General features: G+C 40.6%; 1 protein-coding gene across 1 annotated transcript in view; it reads left to right on the forward strand.

Moving 5' to 3' along the window:
- The window catches only part of LOC114513903, a 364,074-nt gene that overhangs the window by 199,033 nt on the left and 146,346 nt on the right, over positions 1-18,695 (forward strand). The window contains 8 exon segments of the mRNA XM_036016964.1: positions 1,644-1,685; positions 1,768-2,082; positions 2,341-2,373; positions 2,950-3,087; positions 3,499-3,594; positions 3,862-3,945; positions 4,469-4,612; positions 9,663-9,809. Coding sequence (XP_035872857.1) covers positions 1,644-1,685; positions 1,768-2,082; positions 2,341-2,373; positions 2,950-3,087; positions 3,499-3,594; positions 3,862-3,945; positions 4,469-4,612; positions 9,663-9,809 — 999 coding nt within the window.

Here is an 18,695-nt window from a genome sequence, read left to right on the forward strand (position 1 = left end):
CCTCCAGGTGGATATAATTCATTTAAATAATGACAAATATTTCATTCACAGAAGTTGGTATTACAGTTTATATAACCACTTGCTTATTTATTGGTAGTCCAATTATTTTCAATTTTCTCATATACAAGTAATTTTTTGATAAATATTTTCATCATGTATCTCTACATACTAGTGAGTTTATTGCTATAGGATTACTCCCAATGTTTATATTATTAGATCAAGCAACAGATGCTTTGCTTTTCTTTCTTTTTCCTCCTTCTCCCTATTTCCCTCCCTCTCTTCTTTCCATCTCTTCCTTCCTTTTACATTTTCAGAGTGTTTTCTCTCCCCTAAACATTGTTTCCTGACCCTTGGTTTGCTCCCCTCCACCACACTACACCCCATTCAGGTATACTTTGGACAATATGATGGGAGTTGCCAGAAATCCACAGCAGGGACAAATAGATATTTTATAGGCAGAGCCTCACGCCCTTCCTTGCCTCTCTATCTTCATCTTTATGATCTTACTCTTGTGAAAGACTGAAGAAATATTAAACTATAAGTCCTTATACCAATAATAATTTTCTACAATCAAATCCAACAACTGAGGGTTAGTGATGTTTTGAATCCTGAAGTACCACCCCAGAGAGGTCCTGCCATCATTTTCAGAGATGTTCTCTGCATAGGGCAGGAGGTTTGATAGGATGAGATGGAAAGGTAAGACCAAACTGACATTTTATGGCAAGTACTGTATATACTTCTGTTTTCTTGTGTTGTTTTGCATTTGTGTCCATTTTCTTTGGTTTCAATGTTTCCATGTATTTTGTTTTGATCCTCTGTGTCTGCTTAATAAAGTTCTTCTTAGTATATTTATTTGACTTTCATAGACACATTTTTGTCTCCCTGACTAGCTAGTAAACTATCTTTCTCTAAATTCTAATTGTTCTAGTCCTTTTAAAAAATGTGTCCTGTCCCTGTAGTCATCTTTTTTGCTTGTCCATTTTTCACACTGAAAAAATTAAAAGGAAAGTTAACAATTTGTTGCATAATTTCCCTTTAAAAAGTGTAAGTACAATATTGGATACAAATTATTTCTGTAATCTAGGACTTATTTGTTTTTAACATTCACTATTTATTACCACATCATTAATATTAATTTATATTTCCTTTATTATTGTACTGATTAGCAAGATTTAAGAGATTTATATTTCACTGGATCTTATGCAGTGATTCATTCAATAACTGTTGATCAAGCTCCTATACATAGCATTTATAGAAGGTTCTCAATGTTTACTTGTTGAATGAATGTGTACAATGTGCCAGGCACTGTCCTAATAGCAGAAACACAGATGTGAATAAGAAATGCAAGGTTCTTCCTCTAGGGGAACTTTCACTGGGGTGGGAATGCAGGGTATGTTTGTATTTGGATTTGTAGTGGAATGTGGAGAGTGATAAGCAAGTAAACAGATAAAGTAATTTCAGCTAGTAATAGAAGCTAGGGTCGGATGAATGACTCAGTAACTCAGGCCAATATATTATCTGTAAGTCCTGTGCTTTCTCAATTTTCATTGAACTGAGCCTAGGGCACCAAATAATCTTGTTGTGGGGCAAGACCACATCCAGCTTTCCCTGATCCAGTGCTTCCCCATTGTCTGCTTCTGCAGGAATGAAACCCAAGAGCTGTCCTTCTGCTGGGCCCTGCACAGGTACATGAGTCAATAACGCCTCCCCTGTGGGCTCCTTCCTTCCCACCAGGGGAGGTAACACAAGGTCCTGCTGCCTTGTCAGACAGAGACAAGCTCCGGCTCAGGGATGGAGGCACTGAGTGCTCAGGGCGAGTGGAGGTTTGGCACAATGGCTCCTGGGGCACAGTGTGTGATGACTCCTGGAGCCTGGCAGAGGCCGAGGTGGTGTGTCAGCAGCTGGGCTGTGGCTCTGCCCTGGAAGCCCTACAGGAGGCAGCTTTTGGCCCAGGAAAAGGGCACATCTGGCTGGATGAGGTGCACTGCAGGGGCAAGGAGTCCTCCCTATGGGCCTGTGCTGCACAGCCCTGGGGGCAGAGTGACTGCAAGCATGAGGAGGACGCTGGAGTGAAGTGCTCTGGTAAGTGGTGTACAGTGGGTAGGATTCCATTTGAGTTGGAGCAGGGGCACAGCAATGAGCTGGGCTGGGATGAGATGGGCAGTTGGTATTCAGAAAGCATCTAGGGGCTGCAGCACTGGATTAGGAAAGGGGGAGCTGGGAGGACACAATATTGATATTATGCTAACCAAAGGGAGATTGCAGGGCTTATGTGAGAAAAGTGAATTACCCTGCATTCTGGTCAATTCCTGTGCTCCAAACTCCTGTTTTTCTCTCTAGGTAAAAGAACAACATTGCCAACCACTACAGCAGGTACAGTGCCACCACCCATGGGTGTGAGACCATGGTCAAATTCTTGGGACATGTTCTATAGAACCTCTGACAGAATTAGCCAACTCAGAAAGGAAAGATCCCAAGGAGCACCTAGATAGTGGGGAGTTATCAGGTATTTTCCTTGGACAGACTTCGCCTTCCTTGGTTCACTGTGCCAGAAGTTTCTCATGCCTTCAGGCCATGGGACGCTGGTTCTAAGGATTTCTTCACCTGCCCATGATTGTAGCTCCTCAGCAGCTGACACCTATCCCAAGATTGTTTGGTGTTTTAGTCTGCTGAAGCCCAAGAGAAGGGGCTGAAGCTGTGCCCTGGCCCTCAAAGATTCTTGTACTTCCAGTGCTCCCTGATAACCCCCAGCATTCCCATGGATGATACTGGAGTGGAGTTGAATTTATCTTAGGACATGGGCTGAGAGAGTGCCCACCAGGGTGGCAGTCAATCCCATTATGTTGGAAGCTGGTACTTCACTGTCCTGAACTCTCTGGAAATGTTGGTGTAAGTGAGACTAACTGTGCATATGCCCTTCTCCAAATCCTCTTGGCTTTGTTCTTTTAGGGACCAGATCTGTCCCAAGACCTGTCCCTGGCATCTTCTCCCTGCCTGGGATCCTTTGCCTCATCCTGGGTGCCCTTCTCTTCCTGGTCCTCATCATCCTGGTGATTCAGCTGCACAGATGGAGAGTGGAGCACAAAGGTGAGCTGCGTGGGGTACTGGGTAACTTGGAAAGTGTATTCAGGCAGGAAATGGGGCAGGGGTGCCAAGGGGAAACTGGGAAAGGTATCTGTTCTTACTCTATTAGTTTGCAAAATCCATCTGCCCCTCATTACCCACTAAGGACTGAATATACAGACAATCTAGAGAGTGGGGTATGAGCACTCCAAACTCATGGCTTTTTATATGAGACTGGAAAGAGTAGGAGATGACCTTTGGATACAGGGTTAGACAAAGGAAAAAAGTGCAAGCATGGTGCTTGGGCATAAGACTACGCAGGAGTCCTAAAAACCGTGAGGGTTTTTCCAGTGTGAGTGGAAATACAATGAAGGATCACCCTGTTGGTTCAGCATTGTCAGAGGGCAATCTCTGACCTGCTGGTGGTTTGCTCAGCCTTATCCAGCTTTGAAGATGCTCTTGACCAGGCTGTGTATGAGGAGATTGACTATCTTGTAACACCGAACAAAGAGGATCTACTGAGCAGCTCAGGTGAGTGTCCCTGCCTTGTCCTCCTGGAACCTCTACTTCTCAGCCATCCACTGGCTGGGAGCCTGGTCTTCTCAACATATGCAGACCCCACATATACTCCAGGCTCACAGAGGCATGAGGAGTCTGTCCACAGTCCCTGGAGCTCCAAGCCTTCCCTTGACACCACAAAATCATTCTAACCCATCATTTCTTCTGGCCTTACTGTGCAACCTCTGGATACAGGAAGGATTGTTCTGTTTGTTTTCATGATGTTTTTCTCCACTTTAGAGTTCCTGTCAGATGACTCAGTAACGAAACTGCCATATTACACCAGGGATGGTGAGTAGAGTAGTGACTATAAATCTGTTCTAGGTAGGAGAGGTGGATCTGTCCTGGCTGGGCACTGGGGGCAAGGGAACTTCCCCCACAGATGACAGCCAGGGGGAATAGTCTCCCTTTGACTGAGATGAGAGGGTTCCTTTGTCTTACTGGACTCCCGTCTCCCTCTTCTCTGGCAGCTCTGCAATGCCCCATTATGGGGTTAGGCTCTCAGTGTCCACAACCACCCTCATTCAGTCACAGAGCACAAATTATTTTTAAAAATAACATCTGGAAAGTATAACCTGATATAATATTTTAGTAACAGTCTCCAGTTTAAGAGTTCCTTTGAAAAATTTTTAGTTTTAATCAAGAAATACTGACATATTTGGATCATTTTCTGGTTTACTGGCACACAGAAATGAGTTAAATGGTCTTGGAAAGACCCGTTAAAGCATGGGGTGAAGGGTGCCTCTGTTTAGCAGCCATCAGAATCTCTGGGTCAGAAAGGACTGTAGGTATTCTCTGAACCAACCCATTTACTGTGGTTTTACCTGATCCCTTTGTCTGCCCATAGAAGCCTCACCTGAGAGGACTGATGCCTTTGCCGAGGGTTATGATGATGCAGAAGAGCTACCAATGCCCAAGGCTCCTTCTGCCTCTCAAATGGGTGAGCAGGAAGTGCTCCCAGAGGAGAATGGAGTGAGAGCTTTTCAGACAGGTGAGTGGAATTAATTCATCTCTGTCATATTTTGTCTCTGACCTAGACAGGATGAATTTGAACTTCTCAATGCCCATTCTTCTTGTAGGTTCAAAATTTGGATGACCTCATATGTTTGATAGTATCACTTAGACCATGTGCCTTTCTCTAATTTTCATGGTCCTTGAGAGGGAGGAAGCACTGTGTAGTCTTGGTAGCTGTTTTTCCATAACGTCATCCCTTTTTTTTTCTTTTATTTTTTTATTGTTTTCCAGGTACAGTTGTCTCCATTTTCCCCACACCACTCTCTCCACCTTATGGAACCTGAACACCCACCCTCAAACCTAACCCCCTTTGGCTTTGTCCATGGGTCCTTTATATATGTTCCTTAATGACCCTTCCTCTTCTTTACCCTGTTACTCTCCTCTCCTCTTCCCTCTGGTTTCTTTCAGCTTGTTCTTTATTTCAATGTTTCTGGTTATACTTTCCTTGTTTGTCTGTTATGTTGATTAGGTTTCAGGTGTAGGTGACATCATATGGCATTTGTCTCTCACCCATTGGCTTATATCACTTAGCATAATGATCTCCAATTTCATCCATGCTGTCATGAAGGGAATGATGGCCATCATAAGCAGTATAACAAACAACAAGTGCAGGTGAGGATGTAGAGAAAAAGGGAACCCTAATACACACTTTTGTGGGAAGGCAGACTGGTGCAACCATTGTGGCAAACAGTATGGAATTTCCTCAAAAAACTAAAAATGGAACTGCTTTTGACCTGGCAATTCCACTGATGGAATTATACCCTAAGAATCCTGAAACACTAATTCAAAAGAACCTATGCACCCCAATAGTGATAACAGCACAGTTTACAATAGCCAAGTGCTAGAAGCAACCTAAGTGCCCATCAGTAAATGAGTGGATCAAAACACTGGTACACAATGGAATGCTACACAGCAGAAAGAAAGAAGGAGCTCCTACCCTCTGTTATTTTTAATATTTTATTGTGTACGCTGTTACAATTGTCCTAATTTTCCCTCTTTACCCTTCAACACCCAGTCCACCCTCATCCCCACAGTCAATCCCCACTCCATTGTCCATGTCCATGGTTTATTCTTATATGTTCATTGACTAATTCCTTCACCTCCTTTCAACCAGTCCCCTTTTCCTTCCTCCTCTCTCACAGCTGTTGGTCTGTTGCATGATTTCTATGCCTCTGTCTCTATTTTTCTCACCAGTTTCTGTTTTTCATTAGATTCCACTTATAAGTAAGATCTTATGGTATCTGTCTTTCATTGACTGGCTTATTTCACTTAGCATAATAGTCTCCAGGTCCATCCATGCAAAAGATAAGAATTTATTCTCTTTTACTGCTGCATAGTATTCCATTATTTAAATATACCTCTTGCATAAGCTCAAACTAGAGCCTGAACTCGCACCCCAGGAATCTAACTCATGACCTTTCGGTTTGCACTATGCTGCCCAACCAACTGAGCCTCAATGGCCAGGAAAGTTATCAAATCCTTTTAAATTCAGACTTCCCTCTCCTTCACTTTCTCTTAATTTTTCAGGAAATCCTCATTTCTTGTCCACCTATTTATAAAGCCTTCTAAGCAAATTACATCAACTCATCTCTCTTTATTGGAAATTGATGGAGGACAAATTAGCACTCTCCCACAAACCTGCATCTAAGTGGGCAAGAAAGCAAGGAAGATGAGACTTAGAAGAGGTCCAGAAATAATATACACAGAAGAACCTGGAACTTTTAGTTATATGAGTTTTACAGATTTAAAGATATAGTATAGTCATCAATATCCATGTGAGGTGTAATACATATGACTGCAGTAGCACCAGGCATGGGAGTAATAGAAACACACTGTTGCAAAGTTCTTATATTTTACCTTAGTACAGTTTTTCCTCTAATCAGAATGTGATAAGATAATGCTACATGTTCTGTTTTCTAGAGGAACCACTAAAAATTGATGTAAAGTTATATAGCTAAAAAGCCAGTAGAGGAATTAAGCCAGAATATTACATATGTTCATTTAACTAAAAAGAAAGTAGGAAAGAAGAACAAAAGAGAGAGTAAATAGAAAATAGAGCCCTGGCTGGTGTAGCTCAGTGGATTGAGCGCAGGCTGCGAACCAAAGCATCATAGGTTTGATTCCCAGTCAGGGCACATGCCTGGGTTGCAGGCCATGGCCCCCAGCAACCACACATTGATGTTTCTCTCTCTTTCTCTCTTTCTCCCTCCCTTCCCTCTCTAAAAATAAATAAATAAAATCTTTTAAAAAAATACAGATCAAAATGGTGTTGCTACACCCAACCAGAAGCACTTGTACCCAGCATTGTACCCAGAAGCACTTCTTGAATTAATATGCTATTCTGTGTTCTGGTTCCAGGGAGGACTATTGTCTGATCTCCTGTGATACAAGAGACATCCATATTTTTAGGGGCCTGCTCTATGGAATTTACATATTTCTGGCAAAATGAATCATGTCATATAGGAAAGACCCAGTGATCAGGAATTTATAATCCTACAAACTTGTGGCAGCTATAATTCTCCAAAGCCTTACCAGCTAGCATTTTATAAAAATCCCTTAAAACCAGGTTCAGTTTGGGTTGACAATGCTCAGGGCAAAACCTGGGTTGATTACATCTTGAGGTTCAGGCAGACCCACTGTATCTGAAAGATGATTTCATGGTCTTGAGGACTCAGGAGATAACAAGAATAAAGGTGTGTTCTCCTGGATTTATCAACCTCTCTAAAACTGCATGCACAACCTACTTCTCTTCCCTGGCACCACATCAGATCAGCTCATCTCTGCTATCTCCTCCTTACTGAGATCCTCTGTAGCATACTGGGGCTCTTCTTTTTCTGGCCCTTACCATCCTGGAGATTCAGCTACACAGACAGAGAGCAGAGCCCCATAGTGTGCTGTAGAGAGGCTAAGTGATCTGGAAAGTAGTGGGAAGGGTACTGAACTGGTGAGTTGCGATATCAAGAAAAGTGCATAAATATTGATCTTCATCTTATTATCTGCCAAAACTCCACTTTCTCTTCAACAGACTTCAGAATTTGAAAGAATTGAATCCTTTGTCCTGCGGTGAATGTAAAACTGCTCAATAATTTAGGTTTCCTTTTAAAAAATTATAACCTCCTATGTGAATAGTGCCTGTGGAATTCAGCGTAGGATTAAAATCAGGGTTGGGAAACCTAGGTCTGTCCCAAAGGGGCACACGTCTAAGAAGGGGCCCTAGTAGCCCACAAGGGATTTGCCAAGAATGAGCATTTCAGAGTGCTAGAAGCTTTGTCTCTTGGTAAAAGGAGCATCTGCAGGGCAGTCTCTACACTAATGCCACATTCCCTAGCCTTGTCTGCAGTTGAAGATGCTCCCAATGAGGTCGTGTACCAGGAGATTGATTACCCCATAAAACTAGAGAAGTAGGACTTGTCAGACAGCTCAGGTGGGTTCCATGACTTCCCCTCTGTTCACGAGTTGGCCATGGGTTATCTGCAGCAAGCACAGACCCAACCACCAACTCAACTTCACACAATCAGCCTCTTCCTAATCCAGGAGCTGAAAGCCCTCTCTCTACAAGCCTGAAGTCTCACTGTTTTTTCTAAACAATGACTCTGCGTCTCCTATGGAAAAAGTTTTTCCATTTGTCTGTATGTTTTTCTCCATATCAAGAAACCTGTCTGATGACTCAGTGACTAAGCTGCTGTATTATACAGGGGACAAGGAGGGGAATGAAGACTCTGACTCTACTCCAGATAGTAGGTCTTCCCTCAGATAATAGGGATGAAGAGGAAGAATCTTTCTGAGGAGAATTCCATCATCTCTTACAATTAGTATGGAAAGGATCCCTTCTTTCCAATGCACAATTTTTCCTCCATCTGTCTACTCTGTGACCACAGAAAGAAAAGCTCAGACTGAGTTCTCTGTATTCACAGATACTTCCACTCAGTTACAAACACACACCTAGTGAATTATGGATTCAAAGGCCATTTATTAAAACACCTAAAACTGATCACCTTAAAAATTCTTTATCAACCCTGGCTGGCGTAGCTCACTGGATTGAGCATGGGCTGCGAACCAGGCATCTCAGGTTTAATTCCCAGTCAGGGTACATGCCTGGGTTGCAAGCCACAGCCCCCAGCAACCACACAGTGATGTTTCTCTCCCTCCCTCTCTCTCTCTCTCTCTCCTCTCTCTCTCTCTAAAAATAAATAAAAATAAAATCTTTAAAAAATATATAAACAAGAATCTTTAAAAAAATTTTGTATCAAGAGTGAGTATTGGGAAGTATGGTTGGATCCTGAGATAGTATGATGTTTAGATCATTTAGTGGATTATGTGTATACTGAGATAAAAACTGATTTCAATAAACCCTGAAATACATTGGAGTGCTTAGTACCTATACTTAACAAGTGCCACAAGCTCTTATATATAAGAGACATAAGAGAGAAGTGTTCTCCTGGATATTTTCCAGATAATAATGTTGAGCAGCTCTTGGGATGAAGCATGCCCAGGAGACTTCCTGGGGATTAAGTCCCGAAGTCAACTGAACTCTAGAGGGCATTAAAATACAAACCTCCTATGACTGGGACAGGAAGGATCTCCTGTCTCTGGGTGACCTGTATCCAGGCTTCGCTCTCCCTGCCAGTTCTGTGTCTCCCACAGCGTCAGGAGGCACATGGACAGCTTGGGTTCTCTTGGTCCAAATTCATCCTCCATTATTCACTGATATGTGCATATTACATGTTACAACTCTGTACCATATGCTTGAAAATAGTACCTGAGATTCATAGCAAAATAGCTTTTGTTTATGTTTTGTTGTATAAGTGACCATGTTAGGAAAATATTATTGACCTTGATATTTTGGGATATTTAAAAGATATAAATAATGTCTGAGAATATTGAGATCAAATATATACCTTTGAGACAATCATGGAATATGGTATCTATATTTATTAGCTATTAGAATCCTGCATTAGAAGGGACTTAGGGCATCACCTTGTCCAACCATATTTTGATATTTCACCTACATCCTTATCTGTTTTCAGAGCCTCCAGGACAACATGTCAATGCCATAGGAAATGGTTATGATGATGCTGAAAAGTTACCTATTTCTGAAATTCCTTCTTCCCCTGGCATGAGGGACAATTGTTTTTTCCCAAAAGAGCGAGGTGATGTCTGGTATTCCCAAACAGGTGAGTGGACAGCTTGGTCTCCAGTAGCCTCACTTCCTTGTGATGGACAAGTTGAGTATGGACCTATCAACAGTCAGTTTTTCTTTATTTGGATACTTAGATAAGATCAGCTCTTCTTTATCTCAGTATATTGTAGCCATTTCATCTCTTCTGAGAGGAGAAACAAAGTGTGTGCATGTCCGCCATCAATTAATGTAAACATCTCTACGAGTAGCAGAGGCTTCGCTCCCATTTTATATCTCCAGCTGAAATATATGTTCTGACAATAATTGTAGGTGCTCCTTCAGATTGTGAGAAGGAATCTGGAAAGTTTTTTAATATCAATGTAAATTAAATTTCTGAACTACAAAAATTTGTTTTGGGAGAACCATGTAACCAAATATTTTAAGTTGGCATTGCCCACTATTAACTCAGAATATGCAGTGGCTTAAATTAGAGTCATAACATCTCAGCCCTGAAAGGAAACTAAGATACAATTTTCTCTCAACATTTCAACTGACAAAAACCTTCATTCCCTAGGACTAGGCTTTCTGTTTATATGTGAGCATGTGGCCCTGGGCAGCAGGGGGATCTGATTGAGCTGCTCCCTTTCAGCACCTGACAGAGGACCCAGACTGTTCTCATGAAACTTTTAGGCAGGTTTGGTCTGTTATTGAAGTGTTGAGGCAAGGTCATCTGAGGTGCTCTTGAGAGGTCATCTCCTGCTTCCACTTCTTAAGAAATCAGGTCACTGGTGTAGAAGAGAGCATTCATGTCTTTCTTCCTCTCCTTATCATTGTTCATCCACCTCCTTCCAAACTGTAGAGATCAAGACAATACTACACAGAGAAGCAGAATCAGTCTAAAGGAGCTCTATCTAGCCTTTCACACAAGCTCTGGGCCCTCACAGATATTTGGTAGCCACTTTGTACTAGTCTCCTTCCTCCAGAGGACTCTGTCTTGTCTTTTTGTCACCACTGAAATCTGAATTTTCCTTATTGTTTCAGGCATCTCTCTACAGTCTCCTAGTGAAGCTGTCAACATTTCACTGGAAGAGAAAGGGTCCACTTTGATCCTGAGACAAGAAGACCCTGGATATGATGATGTTGAGCTTAGCACCATGTAGCACCATTCTGGGAGCAAGTAATTCTTCAAAGAATCCTCTGTAACATTGTTTTTCAATAAATGAGAGCCCTGTCTCCTTCCTTACTGCAGAGCTTTTACCTGTACCTATGATGAAAGGAAATTATTCATAATAAATACTCTGAGCTTCATAGACAAATGCTATTCTTTTAAGTATTTAGGTATTTTCACCCATCTCATCATGGAAAATTCAGTCTACAAACATTCTTCTTTCCTCAAGTGAAATTTTGTTGAGCAGTCAGTGTTGTCACCTCTCCTCAGACTACGCTCTCACCTTCCTTTAGGATCAGAGAGGGTCACACCTTCCTTGACCAGCATAAAACTCAGAAAACTGGCCCTGAATTGGGTGTTTACTCTTAGGAAGATAAACTCAGAAACATATAACTGAATATTTCAAAACATTTCACCTCTCTCTGAAACCTAAAAGGGATGTTCAAAGCAAAGGTGGCTAGGTAGAAGGGAAATGGTGGAAATTCTTCTAATTTAGCTCAAATTTTTATAGAATATTAATGACAAACATCTACTACTACACAGCAATATCTTTTACTCTAACTGCCTTTTTTATTGTCTAATTATATCCCAACATCCTAAATCTACACCACCTCCAACAAACTGTCTTTTCACAAGATACACTCTGTGTTCATAAACCTATCATTTTCTCTCCTTTTTTAACTCTTTCTTTTTCACTCTCTTCTCTCACTGTATTTGTGCAGACACCAAACAATTCTAACTTCCTCGATTACAAGAGCTTTTTAAGTGGCTCTATTTACTTTCAACTCTTTGTATCCCAAATGATTGTTATATATTTCTTGACTTTCATCAAAAGAAAGAGAGGAGAGTAGAAGGACAGGCAAGCCAAAAAGATGTAATTTTCTTGCCTAAAAAGCACTACTGCAGCCCTGACTGGCGTATCTCAGTGGATTGAGCACATGCTGTGAACCAAAGCATCACAGGTTCGATTCCCAGTCAGGGCACATGCCTGGGTTGCAGGACACAGCCCCCGGCAACAGCACAGTGATGTTTCTCTCTCTCTCTCTCTCTTGCTCCCTCCCTCACCTCTGTAAAAATAAATAAATAAAATCTTTAAAAAAAACTCACATTAAGTTTTAAAAAAAGCACTATTGCTTTATAATCAACTATACCAAGTTTCCAAAATCAAGTTATTTGCATGCCAGAATAATGAATATTCCCATACCTACATTTTAACTCTATAACTATATAACCAAGATCTTCTTTGCATTTACTGTCTTAAAGAGATAAATATTTTGTTCAATAGTAGAATATATATTATTACCAAAAATATCTATGAAATAATAGAAATTTTTCTGAAGTTCACAAACTATATGTACATTTACTTTTCAAAAATTTCCCATGTGCTACCTTAAATCGAAATCTGGGAAACAGCACACTGCATTAGAAAACTCAAAACCCATAACCCATGAAGCTCTCCACATTTTGACCTCTCTTTAGCATCATTAGCTTGTTCCTTACAGTTGTTTTAGGAACAAGCAATACTGAACTGCTCAGCATTTCCTAAACCATCGAGTTCTGTTGAAACTCTGTGTTTTACTTGTGTTTCTTCTTCCTCAATTGACCTTTTTCACACTACATTCTTTGTCTTTTTCTCTTTCATCTGTCCCCATTTTAAATAAGCTGTCATTTTTTACTCATTTCAGTTCAATAAGTGGAACTGGGTTAGTGTAATCATCAAATACTTAATGAGATAAAGTCCTACTGGAGAATATTTATACATTCTGAATGAATTTTGCATTTCAGAGAATATATTTCTTTGTTATCACTACCACTTTTAGTAGGTTCGTGTCTTGAATGAATGTTATCTGACTCTTGTTATCACAATTCCTTTTTCCAGAAATGGTAAACCTAGGGTTGATTCTGTGCCTGTGTGCCACATTATTCAAACATGAGGGACAAACAGAAGCAACATTCACTCTAGCTAACCAACAATAAGCTTTTAGAATTTCTGGCTGCATTCAATCATCAAATGAGCACTATGACAAATTTGATAATTGATTATCCCAGTTCTTTTGCACATCACTTTCACCTTTTTGTATATCCTGCTAGAAAAGTTTAACTGGATCTCTCTAAGTGGTAATAATTGCTTGGACACAATCTGAGTTTTAATCCCTCAGTAATTGTTTCAACTAAACTATATTAAATAAATTTCTCAGTTAAAGAAGACTCAGCTCCCATTGAGAGGAAATAATATTGAAAGAGAAGTAAGGCCTTTTTACTAAGAATCAGGCTCTGAATAGCAGCATAAAGCAAAGAGAAACCATGTCTTTGAGATGCTAAAGATCCTCTTGCTCTAAAGAGAGTCTCAGAGAAAGACTTTGCACCAACCATTGTGTGAGGACAACTGTCCTGTCACTATCTCCTCTGATCTAGTGCATATCAACACTCTAGTTCCAGTGTCAGCTCTGGGCCAGAGTCAGGTAGATGGATCTGGAACAGTTGGGGAACATATTTTTTCTACTTAAATATAAACCCAAGAATACAATTTACAAATCCAAATTAGAGTAAAAGAAATAAAGTGAAGATCTGCAGGGTAACATTCTTGCACTTCCACCCTCTATCCATCAAGAAAAGAATCATACAGAGATAAAGGCTTAGCGTATTTCACAACAGGCTGTGAAGATTATGGGATGTGACTAGAGTAAGAACAGCAAAGGGACTACAGAGAATTAAGCCTGTTAAGTGGAGAGTTAATTTTGGTTTCTGAATCACTACAGAGGTGGTAGTTATTTGTGGGTGTTCAAAAGTTAAGATAAAAAGCTCACATCCATTGAAAAATGGAAAAGATTGTGTAAATCACATCTTTTGTGATTTTGTAGTTTAAGTAGGAAAACTACTCATCACTATGGAAGTAGTAAATGTGGAAGAAACAAGCACAGAAGTGAAAAAATGATTATGTACATCCATAGGTATAAACAACACAGAAGTTTAGTATTATACTTTACTACCAAGCAATCTCCTCTATTATTAAGGACAAAGTATGAGTTTATGCTTACATGGAAGTAGTAAAAATTAAACTTGAAAAATTATACAAAATAGTATAAAAGCCTAACATGACCAAAATCAAGATGTAGAACTAGTCAATCACCATGAAAGAACTCCTGTATGCTACTTCTTTGTATTCACATTCACCTCCCACCCTACCTCAGTCCTCTACCTACCACCATGTCTACAGTTTTGTCATTTTCTAACGCTATATAAATAAAATCATGTTAAGTTTTTACTGTAATGTCCTGCAACTTTTTTCACTAAGCAAAATACTGTTTAAACCTATTTGGTTGTTGCATGTATAAGTAATTCATTCTTTTTTATTGGAGAAAAGTATCCCATTGTCCAGATGTATCATACCTTGTTTAATCACTGACCTACTGAAGACATTTGGACTATTTCCAATATTTTGTTATTACCAATAAAACTGATAAGAACAATCATTTACAGGTTGTTTGTGAAAATACGTTTTTATTTCTCTGGGATGAGTGTCCAAGAATGCAATGGCTGCATCAGATGGTAAGTTCATGTTAGGTTGAAGACACTACCAAAGTGACACTGGACCCTATAGGACACCTACTAGATCAGGCCATACTACCAAGACATTGAGTCAAAGCAGCTCTACCTAATACATAGAAACCAGCACAAGAAGGGGAGACTGAAAAAATGAGGAGACAAAGAAATATGGCCCAAATGAAGAGCAGAAAAGAACTCCAGAAAAAGACTGAACGCAATGGAATTAAACAATCTATCAGATGCAGTATTCAAAACACTGCTTATAAGGGTGCTTAAGGAACTCATTGGGTACTTCAACACCATAAAAAAGACCCTAACAGAAATGAAGGATATGCTAACTGAGATAAAGAACAATTTACATGGAATCAACAGTGTAAATGTGGCTATCACTTCCAATACTATGTTGATTAGAATTGGTGAAAGTGGACATCCTTGTCTTATTCCTGATTTTAGTGAGAAAGCTTTTAGTTTATCCCCACTGAGTATGATGTTGCCTTAGTTTTCTCATATATGGCCTTTATTGTGTCCCTGAAGTATACTCCCTTACTCCCACTTTGCTGAGTGTTTTTATCATTAGTGGGTTCTGTATCTTCTCAAGTGCTTTTTCTGCATCTATTGATGTGATCATGTGATTTTTGTCTTTCCTTTTGTTTATGACATGTATTATGTTTATTGATTTGTGAATGTTGTACCATTCTTGCATCTCTGAGATGAATCCCACTTGATCATGATTTTTAGTGTACTGCTGGATGCAGTTTCCCAATATTTCATTGAGGATTTTAGTATCTGTATTGATCAGTGATATTGACCTGTAGTTTTCTTTCTTTGTTGTGTCCTTATATGGTTTTGGGATTAGGATGATGCTGGCTTTATAAAAAGAGTTGGTTGTCTTCCCTCTTCTTGGGTTTTTTGGAATAGTCTGAGAAGGATAAGAGTTAGCTTTTCCTAAAATGTCTTTCATTCCTTCTGTGAAGCTGTCCAGGTCAGGGCTTTTGGGTCCTGTGAGTTTTCTGATTACTGCTTCATTTCACCAGCTGTTGTCTGTCTGCCTAAGCATTCTGCTTCTTCTTGATTCAATTTTGGAAGATTATATGTTTCTAGAAGTTTGTCCATTTCATCCAGGTTTTCAAATTTCTTGATATATAGTTGTTCTTAATAATTTCTTATAATACTTTCTATTTAGTGTTATCAGTTGTAATATCTCCTCTTTCATTTCTGATTTTATTTATTCGGGCCCTCTTTTTTTGCTAATGAGTCTCCTTAAAGACTTATCGATTTTGTTTATCTTTTCAAAAAATCAGCTCCTGGATTTATTGATCCTTTGGATTGCTCTTTTAGTCTCTGTGTCATTTAATTCTGCTCTGATCTTGATTATTTCCTTCCTTCTACTCTCTCTGGGCTTTGTTTGTTATTGTTCCTCCAGTTCTTGTAGCTGTAAAGTTAGATTGTTTATTTGAAATGTTTATCTTTTTCAGGTAGGCCTTTATCACTATCGACTTCCCTCTCAGGACTGCCTTTGCTATGTCCCATAGGTTTTGAACTATTGTGTGTTCATTTTCATTTGTTTCTAGAGAATTTTTTATTTCCTCCTTGATCTCATTATTAACCCATTCATTGTTTAATAGCATGCTATTACCTTTTTTGAATGTCTCCCCTGCTTTGCCTCCTGAGTACCGCTACATGGACCACTCACCACGGCAGGGATTTCTCAGCTGCCAAAGCCATGCATTGCTCTGGGAAGTGGGAGAGGATGGCCTTGCTCTCCTTTTCATATAAATCTCTTAGAGGAATACAAAGGGGTTATTACATTGCATCACCAATGCTTTACAAGGTTCTTCATGAAAATAGTTCTTTCCACGTTTATTCATAGACCTCCCCCTCCCTAAGACCCAGATATTGCTAATTGTCCCTTTAGTATCCACCCTTCAGATACTAAAGTTTTCACGCCGAGCCAGGCTTGTCTACTTGACATGTCCCAGAGCACCTCTTAACAGGCTTTGCCAGCAGACTCCCTGAAAACCCCCTTCATACACAAATCCCAGTGGTAGTGTTACAGAACACAACAAAGGGGGCCTGGGACGATATACTATTATTGAAAGAAGGCCCCGGGACCGTTATGTCCGCCGCCCTAGGAAAGATGTCTCTCAATGCCAGAGATTTGTGAAAAGGAAAGGAAATGTTTATTTAATGCTATACAAACTTAAAGTAGTGACCTAATGTCTTCACCAAAATCCCAAAGTCCCTTAAAACACCCACAAACAGACACAGTCCTTCCTTCCTTCCCCCTTTGCCCAGTCCAGAGTACCGTATCTCAGGAAAGGAAATAGAATTCCATGGCTCAGGCAGTCCTCTGGTTCTTCCCAGTTAGAACTCCATCTCGACTGGGAGAGCTCCCTGGGTTCCCGGCACCCTCAGCTGAGTCGCCGGGATCTCTGCTAAAACAAGGTGGTGGTTCCCCCTTCTAAAGCTGTGGGAGTCTCCACTCTGCCAAAACTGCATGGTTCTCTCCTCCAGGGCTGCCGCGTGGTTCTCCCTCTCTCAGGGCTGCAGGAGTCTCCACTCCATCAAGGCCGCGTGGTTCTCCCTCTCTCAGGGCTGCACATGGTTCTCCTTCCTAAAGCAGCATGGTTCTCCCTCTCAGGGATGTGGGAGTCTTCACTCTGCTAAAGCTGTGTGGCTCTCTCTCCAATGGCCATGATCCTCTCTGCACCTCCACAGCCACATGGTTCTCTCTTCTCAATGGCCGCCAGGCCTGGGTTTTAAATCCCTGAGGCCAATCTTCCTCTGCAGCCCCATTTCCGACTCCTCCCACACTCGGCTTCACGTGCCAGAACTCATATCCTTTCAACTTTACTGGGCTGCCATCATAAGTCTGGGCAGGCATGGCCCCATGTCATGGAGCCAATCATCTCCAAGCTCCCACACAGGCACTGTAACTCGGGGGACCTGCCCCCCTCCCAGTTACATCTTGGTGGGGAAGTTACTTCCATTCCCCTGGCTCAGGGCATGGCCACAGGTATTTAATACATCTAAGCGACCAGCCAAAGGCTATAGATATGTTAAATGACCACGCCAGAGCTTAGCTGCAAGGCTGTTGCTATGCTAAACAGCTCTCAATGACCCTGCTCCATTTGTCCCTTCCCCCAACCCGCACCCTGGGGGAGGGGGGGGGGGATAGAGACATCTTAAAATCTCCTGGACACCTTAAGTTCTGGACCACATTTCAAATGCCCATTTGGGGTCCCCCCTCTTGGCTGCACCCTGTAACAGTAGGCATGCTGGGTTCAAGGTGGGGCAGGGTTGGTAGTAGGAATGCTTAGAACTGCACTGCAGCTTTTCAGAAGCAGAGCTAGGATTCTGGCTCCAAAACCTTTGCTCTTTCCACTCTACTATTTGGCATCTGGTTAAAAAACATCACTTTTTTTTAATGATTTAAATAGAAACACAGATTCTCGCATAATAAATTTATCTTGTTATAGTCAATGTATTTTTTTGCATTGGATTCTTATTTTAGATATTATCCTATTATGAAGTATAAAGAGGAAATTAGAAAGGACAGAACATAAACTTCTTGTGTTTTATATACTATAAAATATCTTCCAGAATGTGTCTGAATGTCAAGCATAACACTAGGTATATGATACACTCAGTAAGCTATAGTTATTGTTATAGGCATGGTCTGCTCATTTGCTACTTAGAACATGAAAATTCTGCTTGTAAATCCAGACACTGAGGTCAAACAGTTTTACCAGGACCAAACCACATAAACAGATTTCAGGTTCCCAATTGTGTGATTAAAAAGCCCACATTTATCCAACTTAAACTTGGCTTTGTTATCGCTCCCTCTGTTCAACCCACAAAATTCTGTTCTCAAAGGTTTTGAACTCTCCCTTTCATTATCCTGCCTCCTCACTCCTCTCCCCACCAGGACTAGACACACTTCAGTTTCCATGGTATCGTTCTCCCATTGCAATTATAAAATACACTTTGGAATTTTTTAATAATTATTTACTAAATAATTATTTACTAAATAATTATTTACTAGACCCTGGTGCCAAATATGACACAATGAGTGCTTGTATATAAGTCAGTAGCTATTAATTACTTTAAACAATGCTGTTCTGTTTGATGTAACAATTTCAAACCCACAAATTCAACATTTGTCAGGAGACAGCAAAGACTCAGCTCATGCCTGTGGGTGAAAAGTACCATAAGTGAAATCAAAAG

This window comes from Phyllostomus discolor, chromosome 2, assembly GCF_004126475.2.
Source record: "Phyllostomus discolor isolate MPI-MPIP mPhyDis1 chromosome 2, mPhyDis1.pri.v3, whole genome shotgun sequence".
NCBI lineage: Eukaryota > Metazoa > Chordata > Mammalia > Chiroptera > Phyllostomidae > Phyllostomus > Phyllostomus discolor.